The following is a 17,657-nucleotide window of genomic DNA, read 5'->3' on the forward strand; positions in this document are numbered from 1 at the left end:
GGGCAGTTGGCCAACCCTGAACAGCTCAGCAGTTATCTAATTATGAAGTTAATCTGATAAGACTATAAACTCTGTAGAGAACTGTACACCATTTTGTAAGATTGCAACTGCTTAAATGTATGGGGATTAGTGAAGAGCGGGGAGGTAATTATCTGGTTGGAGGGAGTCGAAATGAAAATGCAGAAGAGAGGAAAATTCAGGAGCAGTGTACCTCCCAGGCTCCAGGCAATGGTTGGAAAGCTCCTCTGAAGAGTTTGGAGAAGATTTACAGCACTGTACATAATAAAGGTAAAAGTATAATAACTGTTCAGTATTACACAGGAATAGAGGATTAAATTATTTCTCCTAAAACCTTCTTAAAACAAGAATGAGGAAATGTTATTACATGATCCATGAAATGTCAAACCCAAGGATGCCTCTTCATTCTTTCATCTTTTGTCCCTACTGAGCAAGACCAAGGATGGGTTTCTGAACTACACTATACCCTAGCCATCAGAATAATAGCAAACATAATTTATTGGGAGCCACATCTGAATGGTAGAAATCCAAGAGCCTTAGGGCTTGTCTACATGGTGTGTTAGTCTATACTAGAGGGGTGGGCCTTATTAGCATAAAGTAGAGCGGAAGAATTACTTCTTGTCTTACTCACAACATTCCTGCTGATGCATCCGAGAATGATGATTGCTTTTTCTGCATGTGTTACATTGTTGAGTCTTGTTTAGCTTGTGATCCATTATAATCCCCATATTTCTTTCCACAGTGTTCCTTTGTAGGCAGTCATTTCCCATTTTGTATGTGTGCAATTAATTGTTCTTTCTGACAATGATTTAAATCACTGATTGTAATCATTTTAAATCAGCAAACAGAAAAATTTGATTTAAATTAATTTTTATCTTTAATTGCATCTGTAGTTTAGTTATTTTCCTGAAAAGGGGCAATTTCTCATTGGTTAGTAACCATGAAAACGTCGGTTTACAACTATGTATAACCTTTATACTAAATTTGGTACTTTTTTGCTAACCAGGAAGTATACTATATTTATATATATTTAAGCAGTTATAAAGTTACAAATATAAAAATCTGAAAGTACGTTAATTCTACTTTATTATTTTAAATGCACAAAAAAGCAGTTTAGAATCATTATTAGTTAAAAATATTACATGTGCTGGATACATAAAAAATAAGTATCAAAAGTGCATTTAAAACCTACTCATTTGTTAAAGGAAGTGTCTGTAGTTAATGTTTCAGGTCACCATGTCCATCAGGATTTTAGTTCTCATAGATCTCATCCTCACCCTCCATTTTTATTCGTAGATTGGGAGAGAATACACTTCCTTGCTTTTTCAACTCTCATTCAGTTTCTCAATTTTGAATGAGCTAGTAATTGTTACTTTGAAATAGTTGAATAAACAAATGAACAAATATTTTTATCCACCCTGATGTTTCCAGAAGAAAAAAGTAGCAGCCCAGGCCAGCCTTGCAAAAGGAAGCTGCTTACAGCTTCTAGGGTACTTTAGAGCTAGAACTATTTTTTAAGACTGCATAAAGTACCAGCCATAGTATGGTATGAACACAGGCGCCATCTTTTTCCTATTCACTATTAAGGAATCAAACTGTAAAATTATCTGAACAAACTGATGTTCATTTTCCCTTGCAAGTCCCAGACACCACCACATCAGCTGGACTGAGCAGACACAAGATAAGAGGAATGGACCTTTAATGCAAATGACCAGTTCTAAGCATGAACCAAGGAAGGGCATGTTTGCTGATGCTTTGTGAAATACACTAGGAGAACTTACTGTTTTGCAGTTTTAGAGAGACAGTGCAGAGTTAAATAGGGCAAACTTGGTCTTACAAATGCTTGTTTGCCAAACTCCAAATTAAACAATGGACAGACTGAAGAGAACAAAATTCACATGTTCCATAAATTTAAATATTTTGTGGCTAAGCCAGAAGCAGATTTTATGAGACACTCCTGACAAGAATAAGTAAAACAGACTTAATTTGAGAGATTCCAACAATAACTTAAAAATAAGGTGATCAGTGATTCCACTGTTCTGGAACCTCACTTTGGAACTCTGAACTGGTCTCTGATTGAAATCAGAGGAGTTCGCAGATGACACTGAATATCCAGGCTGCTTTCAGTCAGTTTCAGTCTGTGTCTCTGCGTCTCACAATATAGGGCAGAGATTTGACTCTTCAGGGAGCCTCTATGCTAATAATTGAATGCTGTCTGTCTTCCTCTCCCTGTGGCATTTAGGTAAATGGCTGCTTGCTGGATCCCTTGCCCCCTATGGTGATTAGGAAAGGATGCCAGTCACTGCCTACTAGCATGATGGAAACCTCTATTGATGAGGGAATAGAGACAGAAGGCGAATCAGAAGATGATCCCGCGCAGGCATATGCAGCGCTCCAAGCAACCCGCTGTGGGAAAAGACGTCACACTCTGGCAGAAGTGACCAACCAGCTTGTCATGATGCCAGGCACAGGTACATACATTGTAGAGGTCTCCGCAGAAGTTTAATTAAGGCTCTAAGAGCCCAGCTTGTTACATGCTGGATGAAAAACACAAGCTTGGTTTGTGTCTTAAATTAATAACTATCAAGAAAAGCAGCTTTATTTATTATTTGTTACTTAATAGAGGCAGATATGAAGACAAGAGAGCAAACTCGGAGCTGGCCTATGCAAGCACAACCCTATCCAATCTAATGGCAACGTAGAAAGGGTAGAGCGTGGCAGGCAAATTAAACGAGTTACATTTTTGGCATAATTAACCATCCCAAGATATTTAATTACCAGGTGATATATATGCCTAGAAAGAAACACTAGTTTCTCTGGCAGCCCAATGCCAATGCGGGGATGCAGCAATGCCAAGTTGGGCTGTGATCTTGTCAGCTCTCCCATGTTAAACAGAATCTAGACAGTACTTGAATGGGGAATTCCTCAAGAAAAAGAGTGTGGTGAAGGAAACAAGATTGGTGCAAGGCTAAAGCCCTCAGCTGTTGTCTTTTAGCGATTATAGAGCCAAGTTCATAACCACATCTAACCATTCAAGATTCCATTGCACTTCTTCAAGTGTTGGCTCCCACTAACCTGGCTAAGTTCCAGTTTGGATAATTCCATTCTACCTCCCTCAATTCCCACTACAGTTTCATTTGGATGTGGAATGCACATCTTCGTGTCCCCAATAGTTGTGTAATGTATCTGTCCACTGTAAATGGCTTCTGTGTTTCACCCCAGTGGTGAATGAAGTGACTATTTGAAAAGCGCTTTGGGACATTTCTACATGAAGGGAACAGTATCCTTGTTAGCAAGCCATTTAACTTATTTTATCCTTAAACTTAGTATTAAAAACAGGGGTGTGACCCTATTCCAGTGCTGGAAGTATTAGTGTGTTTATAAAGCTCGCATTTTTCTTACACTTCCTCCATGCCAGTCACTGGAGACCATGCTTGCAAAAATGGCTCAAACCTGTGGTGCTTTGCTTTGCTAAATTACTGCTCTTTCTATTTAATCTGGCCTTTGTTATTTCTTACAGGGAAAGTCTACTCCTTGGATGAGAATCCATCTTTGGGCAGCATTGACTCAGAATATGATATGGGATCTTTTCAGAGGGATCTTAACTTCCTTGAGGACACTCCTACCCTGAAGGAAATGGTGCTGGCCAACCAGCCAGCACCCAGAATGACACCCCCTTTCATAGGCCTGAGACCTGCCAATCCAGCCATGCAGGCACTGACCTCCCAAAAACGAGAGGCCCACAACCGTTCCCCCGTCAGTTTCCGAGAGGGGCGCAGGGCATCTGACACATCCCTCACACAAGGTAATTGTTTCACTGTTGTCATGAGAAGTTATGTACAAATGTAGTACCATGTTTGCTTTAACCCCAGCTTTAGTGGCAAAATATGGCTCAGCTGGGCCCTGTCAGAGTTCAGCTGGCTGTGCTGACTGAATAGCAATAGCTTTGCTGATATCGTTCTGTTTGACTTTTGTCCAGGAATTGTAGCATTTCGACAGCACCTTCAGAATCTGGCACGAACCAAAGGAATCCTAGAGCTGAATAAAGTCCAGCTGCTATATGAACAGATGGGATCAGAAGAAGAGCCCAACCTAACATCAACCACTCCCCACTTGCAGAATCTTGTAAACAGCCCCCCTCAGGTGTGTGTTAAGCACAGATAATGTGTTTGGTGCTGTACAAGCCACAAGCCGAAACAAGCCCTTCCTCAAAGAGATAGATGAGGAGAGGAGATGCACTGGGAGACCTAGAAGAGACATTAATTTAGATCTTAAATTTGCTTCTCTCCCCCTCACTTGTATAATGGAGTGTAGAGCAGGTATTGACCTCCTATGGGTTAGTGTTTGCCAGCCTTGTGGAACCAGTGAGATGGTATTCTGGGCTTTTCAGATCCAACGGATTGTTAGTTTGTCTAAAGGATGTGTTTTAGATGCATCATGCGCTACATTCTGTTCTGCCACAGTGGAGCTACTGTGCTGTAACAGAACTGAACCTCCATCGTCATTTTAAATGTGGCTGGTAGTTCATCACTTGCCCAGCTTTAGCCTTATTTTGCCAGGCAGAATCGAACTAGTTGCTTCCACTTTCCTTTATTTGCCTGTTTGTAATAAAACAAGAGGCAGCAACTGTAAATAATAAGCGCTTTCTATCTTTATTGTTGGGCCCATCTGCTCAAGCGAATAATCAGCATGGATGGTCAATAGAACCTATAGTACTCCTTGCAAAATGCTCTAGAGAGCAACTCTGAAGCACTGATAATCCCAGTGCTTTCTCACAATTCAGTATGAGACTTAGGTGCCACTCCTCATGCTCTGAAACCAGAAAGTCACAATCCATTCGGAAGAATGGGTCATTAAGTGTGACATGTCGGAGCTCAGTTGTGGTGCCAACCAGTGAACCATTCTCTCCAGCCACATCAGCAGCTATCCTGCCTGTTGGAGACACCCACTGTGTCTAGAGCTCTTTTTAAGATTTGTATCAAAAGCCTTTTGTCTTTAGTTTTAAAACTCTGAAAAGAGGCATATTCACAGGGTCAGGATTACTTTGTCCTGGTGCCACTGGGATCTGAGCGCACATGAGTCAGGAAATACCTTGTGTTTCTCCAGGTTAGTCAATTGTGTGCTTTTTCTATTATGTGGCATAGAGGAGAATTCTAAATAAACCTGTCTAAATTCTAAACAACCCTAAATGAGCCATGAGCCCTGCAGATCAAGTGGCACTACAGCCCCAGTCACTGCAACTATGGAGATCTGTGTAAGCAGCTCCCTAAAGAGTTTAAGCAGAAAATGTAGCTTCTGTCTGGAGGAATTAAACTGTGCTCTTGCCTTCTCTTCCCAGGAGGAAGCTTCTCAGCAGCAGGAGACTGTATCTGCCTTCCCTAATGGCGTGCATCCCCAGTTATTATCCAGGCGGCAGAGCTTAGAAACACAGTACTTGCAACACAGACTGCAGGTATGGTGCCTTCCTCCACAATGTCAAGCCAGCCATTGACAGTACATACCAATCTAGCCACTGAGTTATTTTCAATGAGAAAAATGGTGGATAACTAGTAAAGCGACAAAAATTCATGTTACACCTTGTGTACTAGGGGTTCCTTTGGTTGCTGCAGCTACTGCTTCTGGTTTTCCACTTTCTTAGCCAGTTACTTATTAATTAGAGGCAAATATGAGTAACAAGAGTTCAATGGCAGTTCTTGGTAGCTCCACTTGGTTGCATTCCTTTAAAGGAAATATCGCAAGATCTGGTTTGGGAAGTGATCTGAGGAACCTCTGTCCTTTTTCATCTGAGTAACATTTCTCTTTTTATTTTTACTGGTTTCCTTTTAAGAACACACATTCTGCAAATTCTTTCAGCTTGTATAATAAAAATTCCCAGAGAAGACTAACCTCCAAGAATGTCTGAAATCAATTACAGCTACCAGTTAGTACCTAATCAGATCTATAATGTAGAAACAGACCAACATTTTCAAGTGTGCTTGAGTTCTGAGTGGTTCAGATTATTTTGGGTATCCAACATGAGTGACATTGGGCTTGGTTTTTCAGAGTGCAGAGTACCTCCAAGTACCACTAGCTTCAGTTATAGTGGAGGGTGGTTACTTAGACTGAAAGCTGCTTGGGGCAAATACTATCTTTTAGTTACATGTGCCTAGCACAATAGGATCCTGATCCCTGATTGGGGCCTCTAGGCACTACCAGTAACTGGTGGTGCTGCAAAACCAGGTGCTAGATGTTAGACATCCAAAACTTGCACATTCGCTCTTGAAAATGATGCCACCAATCTCTTAAAAACCCTCACATTGTGATAGGATAAACAAGTACTTCCCCAGCTGAGACTTTATGGGACAGTTCAGTCTCTCCTGGACTCTCATGCATTTAAAACAGTGCGTTTCATTTCACACTTTAAATCCATCATCTTTTGGTATTGTTGCAGAAACCCAGCCTGCTGTCAAAAGCCCAGAATACCTGCCAGCTGTACTGCAAAGAACTGCCCCGAAGCCTGGAACAGCAGTTACAAGAACACAGGTGAGAAGCACCAGGCATTGGCCACTGTCGGAAGACAGGATACTGGGCTAGATGGACCTTTAGTCTGACCCACTATGGCTGTTCCTATGGTTCACAATCTGGGTAGATGAGTGATTTGCATGCAACTTCCTCCCAGGAGTAATAGGAGAATAGAGACTTTCTTGGGATGCGCAAACTCTCTCATCTAAAAATCTCTACGAACACAGTACTAAGGCCCTTCATTATCAGTATTTACCAATTTTTGCTGAAAAATTCCTAGATTTTATTCAGATTTTGTCAATTTCACCCTAATTTTGGCTTTTGGGGATCTGTGAATTTTTTGCTTATGGGGCCAGGCTGATGGGCTGGCAGGGTCAGCTGGGGCTCTGTCCAGGGAGGAGCAGAGGGGAGTGATACAGGGTGCAGCCTTCTGCTTCCCTCCTGAGTTCAGCCCTACGGTGTAGCCCTGTTCACTTCCTCTGTGCAGTGGAGGGGAGAGAGACTGAAAGGGAGCTGGGTCCCAACAGCCACCACTGCCTCTACTGCAGTGATAATAAAGAACCATAGAAGTTTGATTCAGCAGATTGTAGTGTGTCCTTAGCTTTCTTTAGTGTGCAGAGGGTCTGTGAACTGGGGGCAGTGTGTCTATACTTCTGTACTCATGGTTTCCAATGAAAGTTTTTGGACCATGTATTGCAGTATTTATGGTAATTTAGAACATGAATGATGTGGTGCCTCAGAGTCCCTGCAGTCATTTGGGTATTTCCTGCCTTTTTTCCATGACCAGATAATTTTACCACAAAGGACATGAGGAATTCCTGTCAGCCAGGCTCTTACAGACATCAGAAGGGACAATCAATTTAAAAATGACACTTCTCTAAAAAATATCTTGCTTGTTGTAATGTCTATGATTACTACAACAGAGTTTAGATTGGAAGAGACTTCTTTGTCCTCCACCCCACCTCCTTTTTTCTTTTTTGTAACCTGTTTCCTCTATGTATTTAAAGTGCTAGGCTCAACAGCAGTTAGAGAAAACATACAAAAGCAAAAAGAGTGAGCATATACAAAGGCCTGTATGTCAGCTAAAAACTGGCTCTGGTTTCTCTGTGAAAGAGCCACAGAGATGAAAGTCAGAAGGGGTCTGGCCCTAAAGCCAGAATTAGACAAATGTATTACAGCCCTCAGGAGACTCAACTGTTGAGTGCCAGATGCAGAGAACAGGAAGGACAAAGGTGCACCAATGTCCAAGGCCCCTGCAATGGCAGGGAATTGATGTGAGACATATCCAGATAATCCATGTGTTTTATAATCCATAAACACTGGTAGAGGGACTGGACAGATGGAAGGTATGAAATCTTCACTTGCTTTCTTGTTGTTGTCTCTTTATATCTGGAGTGAGTGTCAAGAGTGGCTGTAGAGTTGAGGGCTAAGGCTGACAACCATCCAGAGCATTATCTTGCCGACCAAAGCAACTTCATGTGCTTTTTCATGTCTCAAAAAAAGAAAAGAAGGTTGTGTGTAAGGAAACAAACTACCTAAACTAGGTGAGCTGGGAACAGTCTTGTACCTCCTTTCCTGAATCCTGTAGAAACTAGGCAGGAGAGGACTTCATATTTCTGGATGCCCTGCAAATTGGCTGGATGAAGATCCCACTTTTGTGATATCCCCAGAATTTGCCAATGGCAGCTATGAAACAAAAGTCCTCGTGTTAAATTCTTCCTGTGTCAGATGGGAAGAGCATGGGTGTTTGTTAAAATCCAAGATGATGATGATGGTCACAAAATAGGAATACAGTGGAACTTCACTAATTTGAACTGGTAACAAAGTAGGAATACAGTGGAACTTCACTAATTTGAACTGGTAACTGGAGAGACTCATTGTCAGTTGCTGAATACTGAAATTTAGCAAGTAGCAAACAAAAAAGCAGATGTATCTACAATTTTTGGTTGAAGTTGGGATGTTCATTAGTTAATGAGAATTTTTTTATGATCAAGCACCCTTAGCATTTTTTGGGGGGTAAAGTGGGCTTTTTCAATAAATTATTCCTGCTGCATTGCATTGCATTGCATAGTGCATAAGGTCTGTTTATTTGCCAAGCATAGTCTAGGTTTAATTGTTTAGGATAATACTTCATAGTGTACTAGAATATGTTCTGTAATGTTAGCCGTGAGAGATCTTACTGCATTGTCTCTGCTATTGCACCTTTGCTAAGAAGCCAGGAGAGACGTGTTGAGTGTGCAGATTAGCAAAGTAACAATTAACAAGGTTCAATTGTAAATGAAACCCAACTGGCAGTTTAGGGATTGGCTTTCTCAAAGGTTATGGAACCCAATGTACTTTTCACCACTCTCCTCTGCTATTGCTGTTAGTGAGATTTGTCTGCTAATCACTCTAAGTATTAATATTTCAAAGACTGAAAATAATTCCTGTTGATGTCCTTGATTCAGGCTGCATCAGAAGAGACTCTTCCTCCAGAAGCAGTCCCAGCTGCAGGCTTATTTTAACCAGATGCAAATAGCCGAAAGCTCATACCCAAGGTCAAGTCAACTGCCACTTCCAGGCCAGGAGGAGCAGCAGCAACCACCACCACAGTTCAGTCTGGCACAGCCCTTGAGCCCTGTAATGGAGCCTTCCTCAGAACAAATGCAATATGACCCTTTCCTTAGCCAGTATCACAAACTGCAGCTCGAGTCATTGCCACCATCACAGATCCACAGCTCACCTCGGTTGCAGATTCATGTGCAACAGCAGCCACCACCACCGCCCTTACAATATTCCTATCAGACTTGTGAATTGCCAGTCGTCGCCTCTTCTGAGCCAGACTACCCAAACCAGAGCCAGTATTCCATGAACCCAGCCCAGCAAAGCAATGTAGCATCATCGGACAACCAGAGGAGCTCAGCATCTCTTGAGTCTCAGTCCAACTATGAGGTGTTAGCCCTTTCAGAGTTGCCAGGACTTTTTGATTGCGAAATGATGGAGACTGTTGACCCCCAACATAGTGGCTATGTCTTGGTGAATTAGCCATCCTGCAGTGTTAACTTAAGAACGGAAGGCAGGTGAAGTGAAGGAAAAGCATGTGAATTTTCATTTTTGTTTCAACCCTAAAATTCATGGCTTATTTTCCGATCCTTGACCTACTGGGGGATGTAAAAGTCACCTGAATGGTACTAGCAGGGATGGCTAAAAGCTACATCACCATTGGTTCATCCTGTCAGTACTATGCCACAAACCCAGTGGCAGGGGCTGGAGATGGATAGTGCAATTTGGTCAAACAAAGAACCAGTTTGCAGAGAAGGAGATTACAGATGTAGTTTTAAGAGGAAGAAAAGGGGCCCTTCCAAAAACTGGATACTCTGCTAGCATCCATCCAGTACCAGATGAAACCTGTTAAAGATCTGCAACAGAAAGGAGAATGAATGAATGAGTGACGCATTGTACTTCTTGGCAATAAAAGCAATATATTTTTCATTGGAACTCAGACTTGGGTAACCTGAAGGCAAATCAAGAACTCTTGAAACTTTAGTGCATGGTGGATTTAAATGAAAGTTGCACTTTGGCATTGAAATGTTGGTTCTAAGCTACTGATGTTGAATTAGTCCACAGTAGGTCTCAGAAGACAGCAGGTGTTTCTCCAACAGACTCCACATCCTCCTGCTAGCAACAGCGTTTCCCCAAACTTGACACAAAACTTCTAACTGCCCATCATGGGAAGTTTCTGGAACTTTGACAATATGATACACTGACTTTGTCAAAAGATAGCTAAGTCTGACATCGGGCCCTGCAGTGTTTTTAGAGGCCTCTGAATGGGGTAAAGGATAAGTTAATAGAGATGTGAAAGTACCAAGAGGAGGTCTGCAACTACAGCCAATGACATTGTCAAAAAGGTCAGCCAGGGTAGCATTAGAAATCAACCCTTTTTGCAGACAGCCTCTTGTGGAGGCCTCTGCCTTGGAGCAGCTCTGGTCATGGGAGAGGATACATCTGTCCTCGGTCGCTTTTTAAAAATATTTTGAATTTACAGTATGCGTTGCTGGTGGTTTATTAAGCTTTTTGTATATTTGGACAATTTAGGTTATAGAACTTAAGGACAAAACAAAATGAGCTTAAAAACCCCCATGTGAAGTGATAGTGCTGTGCCTTTTTGGGTTCTTTATCAGATTATATGCTTTTTTTTCCTGAAGAAAGTAGACTATACCCCATTTATATCCATGCTAAAGCCAAAGTCACTTCAGAGCATGTGTTCCACCATGTGGAATACAATGCAACTTCCTTAGTGTTTTGATTGCTCATCTGTATGTGAAATGTTAAAAGTATTACAGCAATATTTAGAGTCAAGACCGTTGCTCTATTAACCGTTTCAACAGATACTCACTCTTAGCAAGGACTTGAGTCTCCAAACTCTTGCAGTTCACAAAATGCTAGACAGCAGCTGGGCTTTGGATCCATAGAAGGGACATGGGTAATCACTGTAATTTGGGTCGTCTCCAGTGTTTGAAATACTGTGAGACAATATTAAAGGAGAACCTAGTACCCCACAGTTGGAGAGTTTAGCCCTTTGTGAGCAGATGAACACGCTAAGCACAATGCAGGTTCTTTAAAGCACAAAGAACAGCAGAGAAGCAGGTACTGCTTTTGAAAAACACCTTTTGTCTGTAAGGTTTCCCTTTTCAGTAAGTTCAAAGTGAGGAAAGAGGCTAAATATGCTAAAATAGCTCCATCTGTATCTATCACTACACAATCGCCAGCCTTGTGCCTGAGACTTCACTCGCAAACCAGTCTTCTTGCAAGTTCCCAAACCCACAAAATCTGGGATGTCACTTTACACTGACCCATGGGCAAGTTCTCCAGTTACTGTATAAAGCACCAACGCATTGAACTGAATTGGTGGTGGCAGAAGAGAATTCCTGACACATTGAAAAAAGCCCAGTAAACTTCTTATCGGATTTTCTGACCAACTGATTTCATGTCATAAACAGAGTTATCGAAGATCAGACTGCAGAACCATTTTTTCCCCTTCAGAGAATAAGCAGCCAGCACACAGAGCAATAATACAGTATTTACATGGCAAAGGTAAAAAAAAAAAAAAAAAAAAAAAAATCTAGTGACTGTTTATTAGTCAGCTTTAAACAAGAAAAAGTTCAGCACTGCTGCCAGCAATTGCCTTATTTCCCAGCATGCTAAAATCTGACTGACCTGTGGTGTTCATACAGCACATTGTGTAATATTGGTCACTAATCCACTTGTAGTGCAGTCAGATTTGTTCAATAAAGGCTTGGTATTGACTACACAGTGATTCCAAAGCCATTGCTGGTGGGCAATTTGAAATCCCATGTAAGCTAAAGAAGGGGTGAACAGCCCCTAGATCTTAAGTGACCTGTAGAGAACAAGCAACTAGCAGGGGAACAAAGAGCCAGCCCAGTGGAGTCTAAGCATCTCACCAGGGCAGGTGACCACATGCAGCAAGAGACCCCCTAAAATATTAAGCAAACATTTATGGAAACACAAGGCCAAGCTGAATACCAAGAGAGCTGCGTGAGGTAGAAGAAAACTATGGATATGGAAATGTCTCCATAGTATGAACAACAAATTCAGAGGCCCAGTTCTGCACGGGGAGTTGGGTTACAAAAGATGGCCTGCCCCTTTTCTTAACTATTTCCACAACAAACCCTACAACCCCATACATAGTAGGATGGCATGGATCAGGATTCAGGGGCACAGAGATCAAACCACAACAATAATTCCACGTGCGCTCTCTCTCTCTCAACTCATTTTAGTAATTTTTTTTTACCAGAGGGTCTCAACTAGTTTAAACTGCTGAGTTTTGGAATGCAGGTATCTAGGGAGCTAAAGAGTTTTGAATGTTATGAACATGAAGTAGCTTAGATGAGCTCCCTCAACTGATAGCCTGTTTAACATTTCATGTCATTTTCTTTAGAATAAAAAATTGCTAATGCCACACTAGACTATTTCCTAGGCATCACTCATTGTATTCAAGCTACTTTGAAGTGGCTGCTTTTGTTCAAGTCTGTTGTGTCTAACAGAGGATTGTGTATACTACTGTATAGTTAAGTATTACCTTTAGTATCTTGTATTACAGGCTCCTCTGAAGAGACTTTGGTGAGATGTATATGGGGTAAAAATTTCATATGGAGAAAAGTGCAATATGTGTGTGTGGTACGTCCTTTAATGTATTTTTTTTAAAGAGTTAGAGGGTTTAGTCTTTGCTTTGGAATAAATGCACTAGTTTTGTGAGCTCCAGTTGGGCAAGTTCATCTGTAGTAATTACATGCAACTGGTATACTGGACTCTGTAAAGCAATTACAGTGTATTAATACAAAATAAAGCATATGTACATTTAATTTTTAAATCTTTAGTGCGCTAAAATGGAATTGAAAATTGTTCTACACCATAAGCTTAGCAAGTACCATGGTAGCATTACCTTTAAGTTATTCTAATGGCAGGCTGCAGCTGAGACACCAAGATACAAATAATAGGAACATGCTTATTTTTCATTACCAGTGTTGGGTTCTCTGGACAGTCTTTTTCAAAACAACTCTGTTTATTTCATATAATTGATCTCAGAAGACAAATGTGAAGGAAGAAAATGTATTAACAGCCTCACACCATAGCTCCATTTCTCTATTACATGCATCCCATTTAGCACAGCCCTGATCTTGGTATCACCCATTCACAGCACAGGCAATGTTTGCTTAATGCATCTGGATCACTGACTGACTACACAGATAACTGAATAAGGAAAGTAATTCTTCAAAACCAGTTTCTTATAAAAGCATAGGTAAGTCCTAAGCTATTCAGGGAACATTGACCAACAAATCCAAATGACTTGAAAGCAGCAGTTTAGTGTAGGTTACATAATGCTAGTTCTTACACTTCGCTGCTTAAAAAAAACCTCTTCTTTCTTGCACAGTGTTGAGCACAAGAAGAGTTTGGGTGTGGCCATAGATCTTTGCTATTAACATAAATAGAATCCAACTGTCTCAGGTCACCTGCTGAACCATTCCCCTCTCACACCTCTTGTAAAAGAGGAGTCATTTGGTTTTGATCAGGAAAAGGATTCAATGTTAAAATGGCCTGAGAAAGGAAAAACAAATTTCACACCAAAATTATAAGTTATTTCTGTTTTGCAGAACCATAGAACAATACTTGTTTTGCAAAATTGTGAACTTTTGGAATTTCATAATTGTTGACCCCCCACACACTTTTTTCCACTGAACGCCATTAAATGAGTAGTGTCCAGGGGCATATTTTCATTTCTTCACTCTTTAAAAATCTCCTCAACTTTAGAAAAATCTACAGCTTTGAAGTGGCAAAAGGAAAAATGAAACCCTTTAGATTTGCCAGTCTTCCAAAATTGAGAACATTTAGAAAAGTCAAAGCAGAGGGGGAAATAAACCATTCAACTCCATTCACTCTTTTGCATTTGGTCACAAGAGGAGGGGAGAGTGGAAGAACTAAAGCTCCAAAGTTATAACAACTTTCATTATAAAAAAATTAATCAAATGACTTTTTCCTGTGAAAAATTTAGAAGCCCCTCTCTTTCCCCCACCCCCATTTTTTTTTTGCAGGAAAGCTTTCTGGTTGGAAAATTCTGCCTAGCCCTACTCAGCATTTATTATAGGCAGTGTTTAGGGTGATTAAGAATGGGCTCTGGGAGGCTGTACCTACTACCTATATAGGTTTAGAAACATAGTTAAATCCATACATTCTCCTAGCAAGGATGAGATTAAATTGGTATAAAAGATGGTTATACATTTATGGAAATGAGCTTCATTTTAGGAGTAAATTATACAAAAAACACCCTTATCAGGATAACAGAGGCTGCAGATTTAACTGTTCTAAACCAATATAGTTAAATCAGTACAAAAGCATGCATAGACTTGTCAAATCCAGACTAGCTCAGTTGTAACCCACAGTTATTTGGAGAATTACAGTGAGTCTGCATTTCTCAATCCCATTTGAAAGAGTTAGGGTGCAAAGGACAATATCCCCCCTTGTAGTAGGGAGTTTCAGGTGCCCTGACTGTACCTATTCTGGGGGTTAAGTAGAGAACTGCACCCTGTAGGGGTATTCATCGCACACCTTTCACCAGCACCATAGTCACTTACAGTCATTAAGAGGAAATACAACCAAAATCCACAAGTTAAGGGCTAATGGCAAAAGAAGCCAGACAGATACAATTTCTGGGCTCTGTCTGCAGAACCAGAAGCAGCATCCAGCTGTTCCATCTAAAGTTGTGTATTAAATTTAAATCCATGCTCTCATTGTTCTTCCTTCTCACAAAATAAGTTTAATTTACCTGAAGTTAGAGACTGGGGCTGGGACAGCCATCCTTTTTCTTTCTAAAAGGAAAGGAAAGATAGTGAAAAATAAATATGGAGTTCTGTTTGGATCCTCCCAAGTACTTTCCCTGAATCTTTTGCTCTAATCTTGTGTGTGACAGGAGAACTATAGCTTAGTATAATAAATCTAGGGAGTTTTTCTTAAAACCTGACCTTACCCTTGGGTTAACCTCAAAAGAAGCTTTTCCCCAGTGTGGCTAAAATCAGCTCCTTAGGGCTGAGGGAGGTTGTATGTTGCTGCTTTTATAGGATGCACCTGGCAGGCCCATGTGTCTGCCCTGATAGGGGCAGGGAGTATAAAAATGAATCATGGCAACCCACTTCCATTATAAGAGGAAATTTAGATACTCAAACAGGGGAAGCTCTATAGAAAACACAAGACTCAGAGGAATGGCTATGCATAGAAAAAGAGTCTAAAGTAGGGAAAATATACAGACAACATCACAGGTTGCAGCTATCTATGGACCATGTTTGCCAATCAGCTGTGGATACAAGTTTTGTATCTGTGCTGGGCTCTAACCATGGGCTCTCAACTAGGGAGCTGTGAGTAACCTGCCTTCCTATAGTCCTAAATGGAACAAAAGTCTATCCTGGATTCCAGCATACCTGGGAAAAGGTTGAGACCTACTGGGCTAAGATATATTTTATCTGCCTCTAATTCTCCAACAACCACAGAGATACTCTTACAAACCTTAGATAGATTTATCATACTTTAATAGCCCCAACAGGGTTAAAAGAGGCTCTTGCAAAGTCCTAGGTACACTGAGGAAGAATTACTAGGAGAGCACAAACTAAACTGGAAAAGCCCCTCCACCCTGCCACACAGAAAGGACTGTTCCTCTGAGGACTGAACAGTTGCACCTGTGTTGTGGCATTAGCTGTAATGGCTGGTGCACAGGTGTAACAGGGCCCTGATTCTCTTGCTTGTGGTGTGATCATAAAGAACTGCGAGTTCCACAGCAAGTATGGGTGCACACTGGAATGTGAAGTTAGCAGTTTGGGTTTATACTCACTGTATCTAGCTGCCAGATAACCTTGTTGCATTCCTACTAATAGAAATTACAAGGCAGCGTTTAGAACAGTGACAGGAGGGATGGCTGATTTTTGATAAATATTTACCCCACACAATGTAGCCCTTGTTACACTGGCAGTACAGACCTGACAGCTCCATCCCCAAAAGCAGTTCTTGCTTCAGCCTCTTTCAAACCCAACATCTCACCCAATGTGAAAGCACCAAAATCTATTTAAATGCAGGATGGGAGGTGCTGTTTGCTACTGTTGCCTGAGTGGAAGTGTTAGCCAAAGAGTTCAGAGCAAATCAGGCTACAGGAAAATGAAGGTCTGGTTATGGACAGCTTAGTTCCCTTGACAAGACATACTTTACCACAGAAATTCTCATTTACTTTTCACAGTACCTAGTTTGTAAATATTCATCCTAAAAAAACATGTGGGTGATGCCTTCACCCCCGGCTCACTGGTGTGTGGCAGGGGTGGCTACATTCTGAAGCCCTATTCCCCTGGCCCGCTTACATTCACAGCTGTACACAGTATGCCCTGCATGAGGTGGTGTATGAAGACTTAATGGGGCTGGGATGTAGGCAGCAAGAGTGACTAAGTCATGTGAGACTACCCCAAAACCATCAAGACCTTTCTGCCACCCAGGCCATCGTGTGCCAATATACCATACAGGAAGAGCTCCTCTCTCCACCTCTAGAGCAGGTGCCTTAGTTATCATGGTGCAAATCAGAGGGCCGAGTAACATTCACAACACTTCAACAAATGGCCTAATGTAGCTTCTCCAGACAACTTTTACATCAATCTCAGACCCATCCAGGGCTAGATGCAAGGGCTGTGGGTCCCATTAGATAGCAGGCCAAGCTCTCCCCTTTCAGTGGTATAAACTGCTGGCTTTAGCTCAGCGCGTAGACTTTAAACCTGTCACTGCTGTAGAGCAAAGTAGTTCCCATCCTGGGCCTCAGGCCTGTGGCACTTGCTTTTTCATTAAGCCCCCTAGCCCGTGGCTCACTGAGCAGCATGCTGCTGGTGCAGGTGCACAAACCATGCAGTTTAACACATGACTATCACCACGTGTGCACAGGCTGCAGAGGGGAGGGTGTCAGTTTTGCCGATTGGGTTTTTTGTAATCTAATTTGACCAACTAATTGGTCTCACCCTAAGTCAAACTGACTCTCAGCCTCCATTCAGTCCCTGCTCTTCACCTCCTCAAAACCACCAATTTTCCCTGTGAGTAGACAGTTCCTAAGGCATTTGAATCCTGAAACTATTCAAGATAAGCTTGGAAAAACACTTCCCCCTAGAGCCTTTATCAGGAACACAGTGAAGTGGGGGGAGGGAAGGGAAGGGAAAAGACAGGTGGTCATGGTTGGGGTGTGAGTAGAAGGGAAGTCAAGGGGAAGACAGAACTGAATGACTCACCAGTGGGAAAGTCACAAGGCAAAGAGCCCTCAGGGACTAACTAGTGACTTCAACAGCCCCATAGGGCAAACTCCTTGCATTTTTGCAAAGGGGGAAATAAAAACCTTCTCAGTTACAGCTTTGCAAAAACTTTCTGGCAAAGGCCTGTCCCTCTGTGCACCCAGGGGAAGCCGAGTGCTTAGCAGATCAGAGTCACATGGCATCTTACAGGCTTGGGCTGCAGAGGAAAGCTGCTATTCAATAGTAACTTCAGTCCTTGCTGAGCACGTTAGCCCAAACAGAGGCAGTGAGCCGCCCTTCCATCATGTTTCAGTCAAAGAACACCAACACCTTCAAGCC

At 41.7% G+C, this 17,657-nt stretch overlaps 2 protein-coding genes across 8 annotated transcripts in view; one reads left to right on the forward strand and one right to left on the reverse strand.

Moving 5' to 3' along the window:
* Positions 1–12,889, forward strand: part of SIK2 (salt inducible kinase 2) — a 116,823-nt gene extending 103,934 nt beyond the window's left edge. For 5 of the 6 annotated variants that reach the window (XM_038380776.2, XM_043501001.1, XM_043501002.1 and 2 more), the window contains 6 exons: positions 2,261–2,489; positions 3,539–3,823; positions 3,998–4,161; positions 5,357–5,470; positions 6,449–6,540; positions 8,967–12,889. In XM_038380776.2, the coding sequence (XP_038236704.1) occupies positions 2,261–2,489; positions 3,539–3,823; positions 3,998–4,161; positions 5,357–5,470; positions 6,449–6,540; positions 8,967–9,543 (1,461 nt within the window). In that variant the 3' untranslated portion in view covers positions 9,544–12,889. The remainder of the gene's footprint in view (positions 1–2,260; positions 2,490–3,538; positions 3,824–3,997; positions 4,162–5,356; positions 5,471–6,448; positions 6,541–8,966) is intronic. The other variant, XM_043501000.1, reaches the window with a different exon arrangement.
* ALG9 (ALG9 alpha-1,2-mannosyltransferase) overlaps positions 10,706–17,657 on the reverse strand; it is a 96,423-nt gene continuing 89,471 nt past the window's right edge. Inside the window, exons 15-16 of one of the 2 annotated variants that reach the window (XM_043501007.1) lie at positions 14,840–14,882; positions 10,706–12,829 (exon numbers count right to left, since the gene is read on the reverse strand). In XM_043501007.1, the coding sequence (XP_043356942.1) occupies positions 14,846–14,882 (37 nt within the window). In that variant the 3' untranslated portion in view covers positions 10,706–12,829; positions 14,840–14,845. Of the gene's footprint in view, positions 13,555–14,839; positions 14,883–17,657 lie in introns of both variants that reach the window. The other variant, XM_043501009.1, reaches the window with a different exon arrangement.

Source organism: Dermochelys coriacea, chromosome 22 (genome assembly GCF_009764565.3).
Source record: "Dermochelys coriacea isolate rDerCor1 chromosome 22, rDerCor1.pri.v4, whole genome shotgun sequence".
Lineage (NCBI taxonomy): Eukaryota > Metazoa > Chordata > Testudines > Dermochelyidae > Dermochelys > Dermochelys coriacea.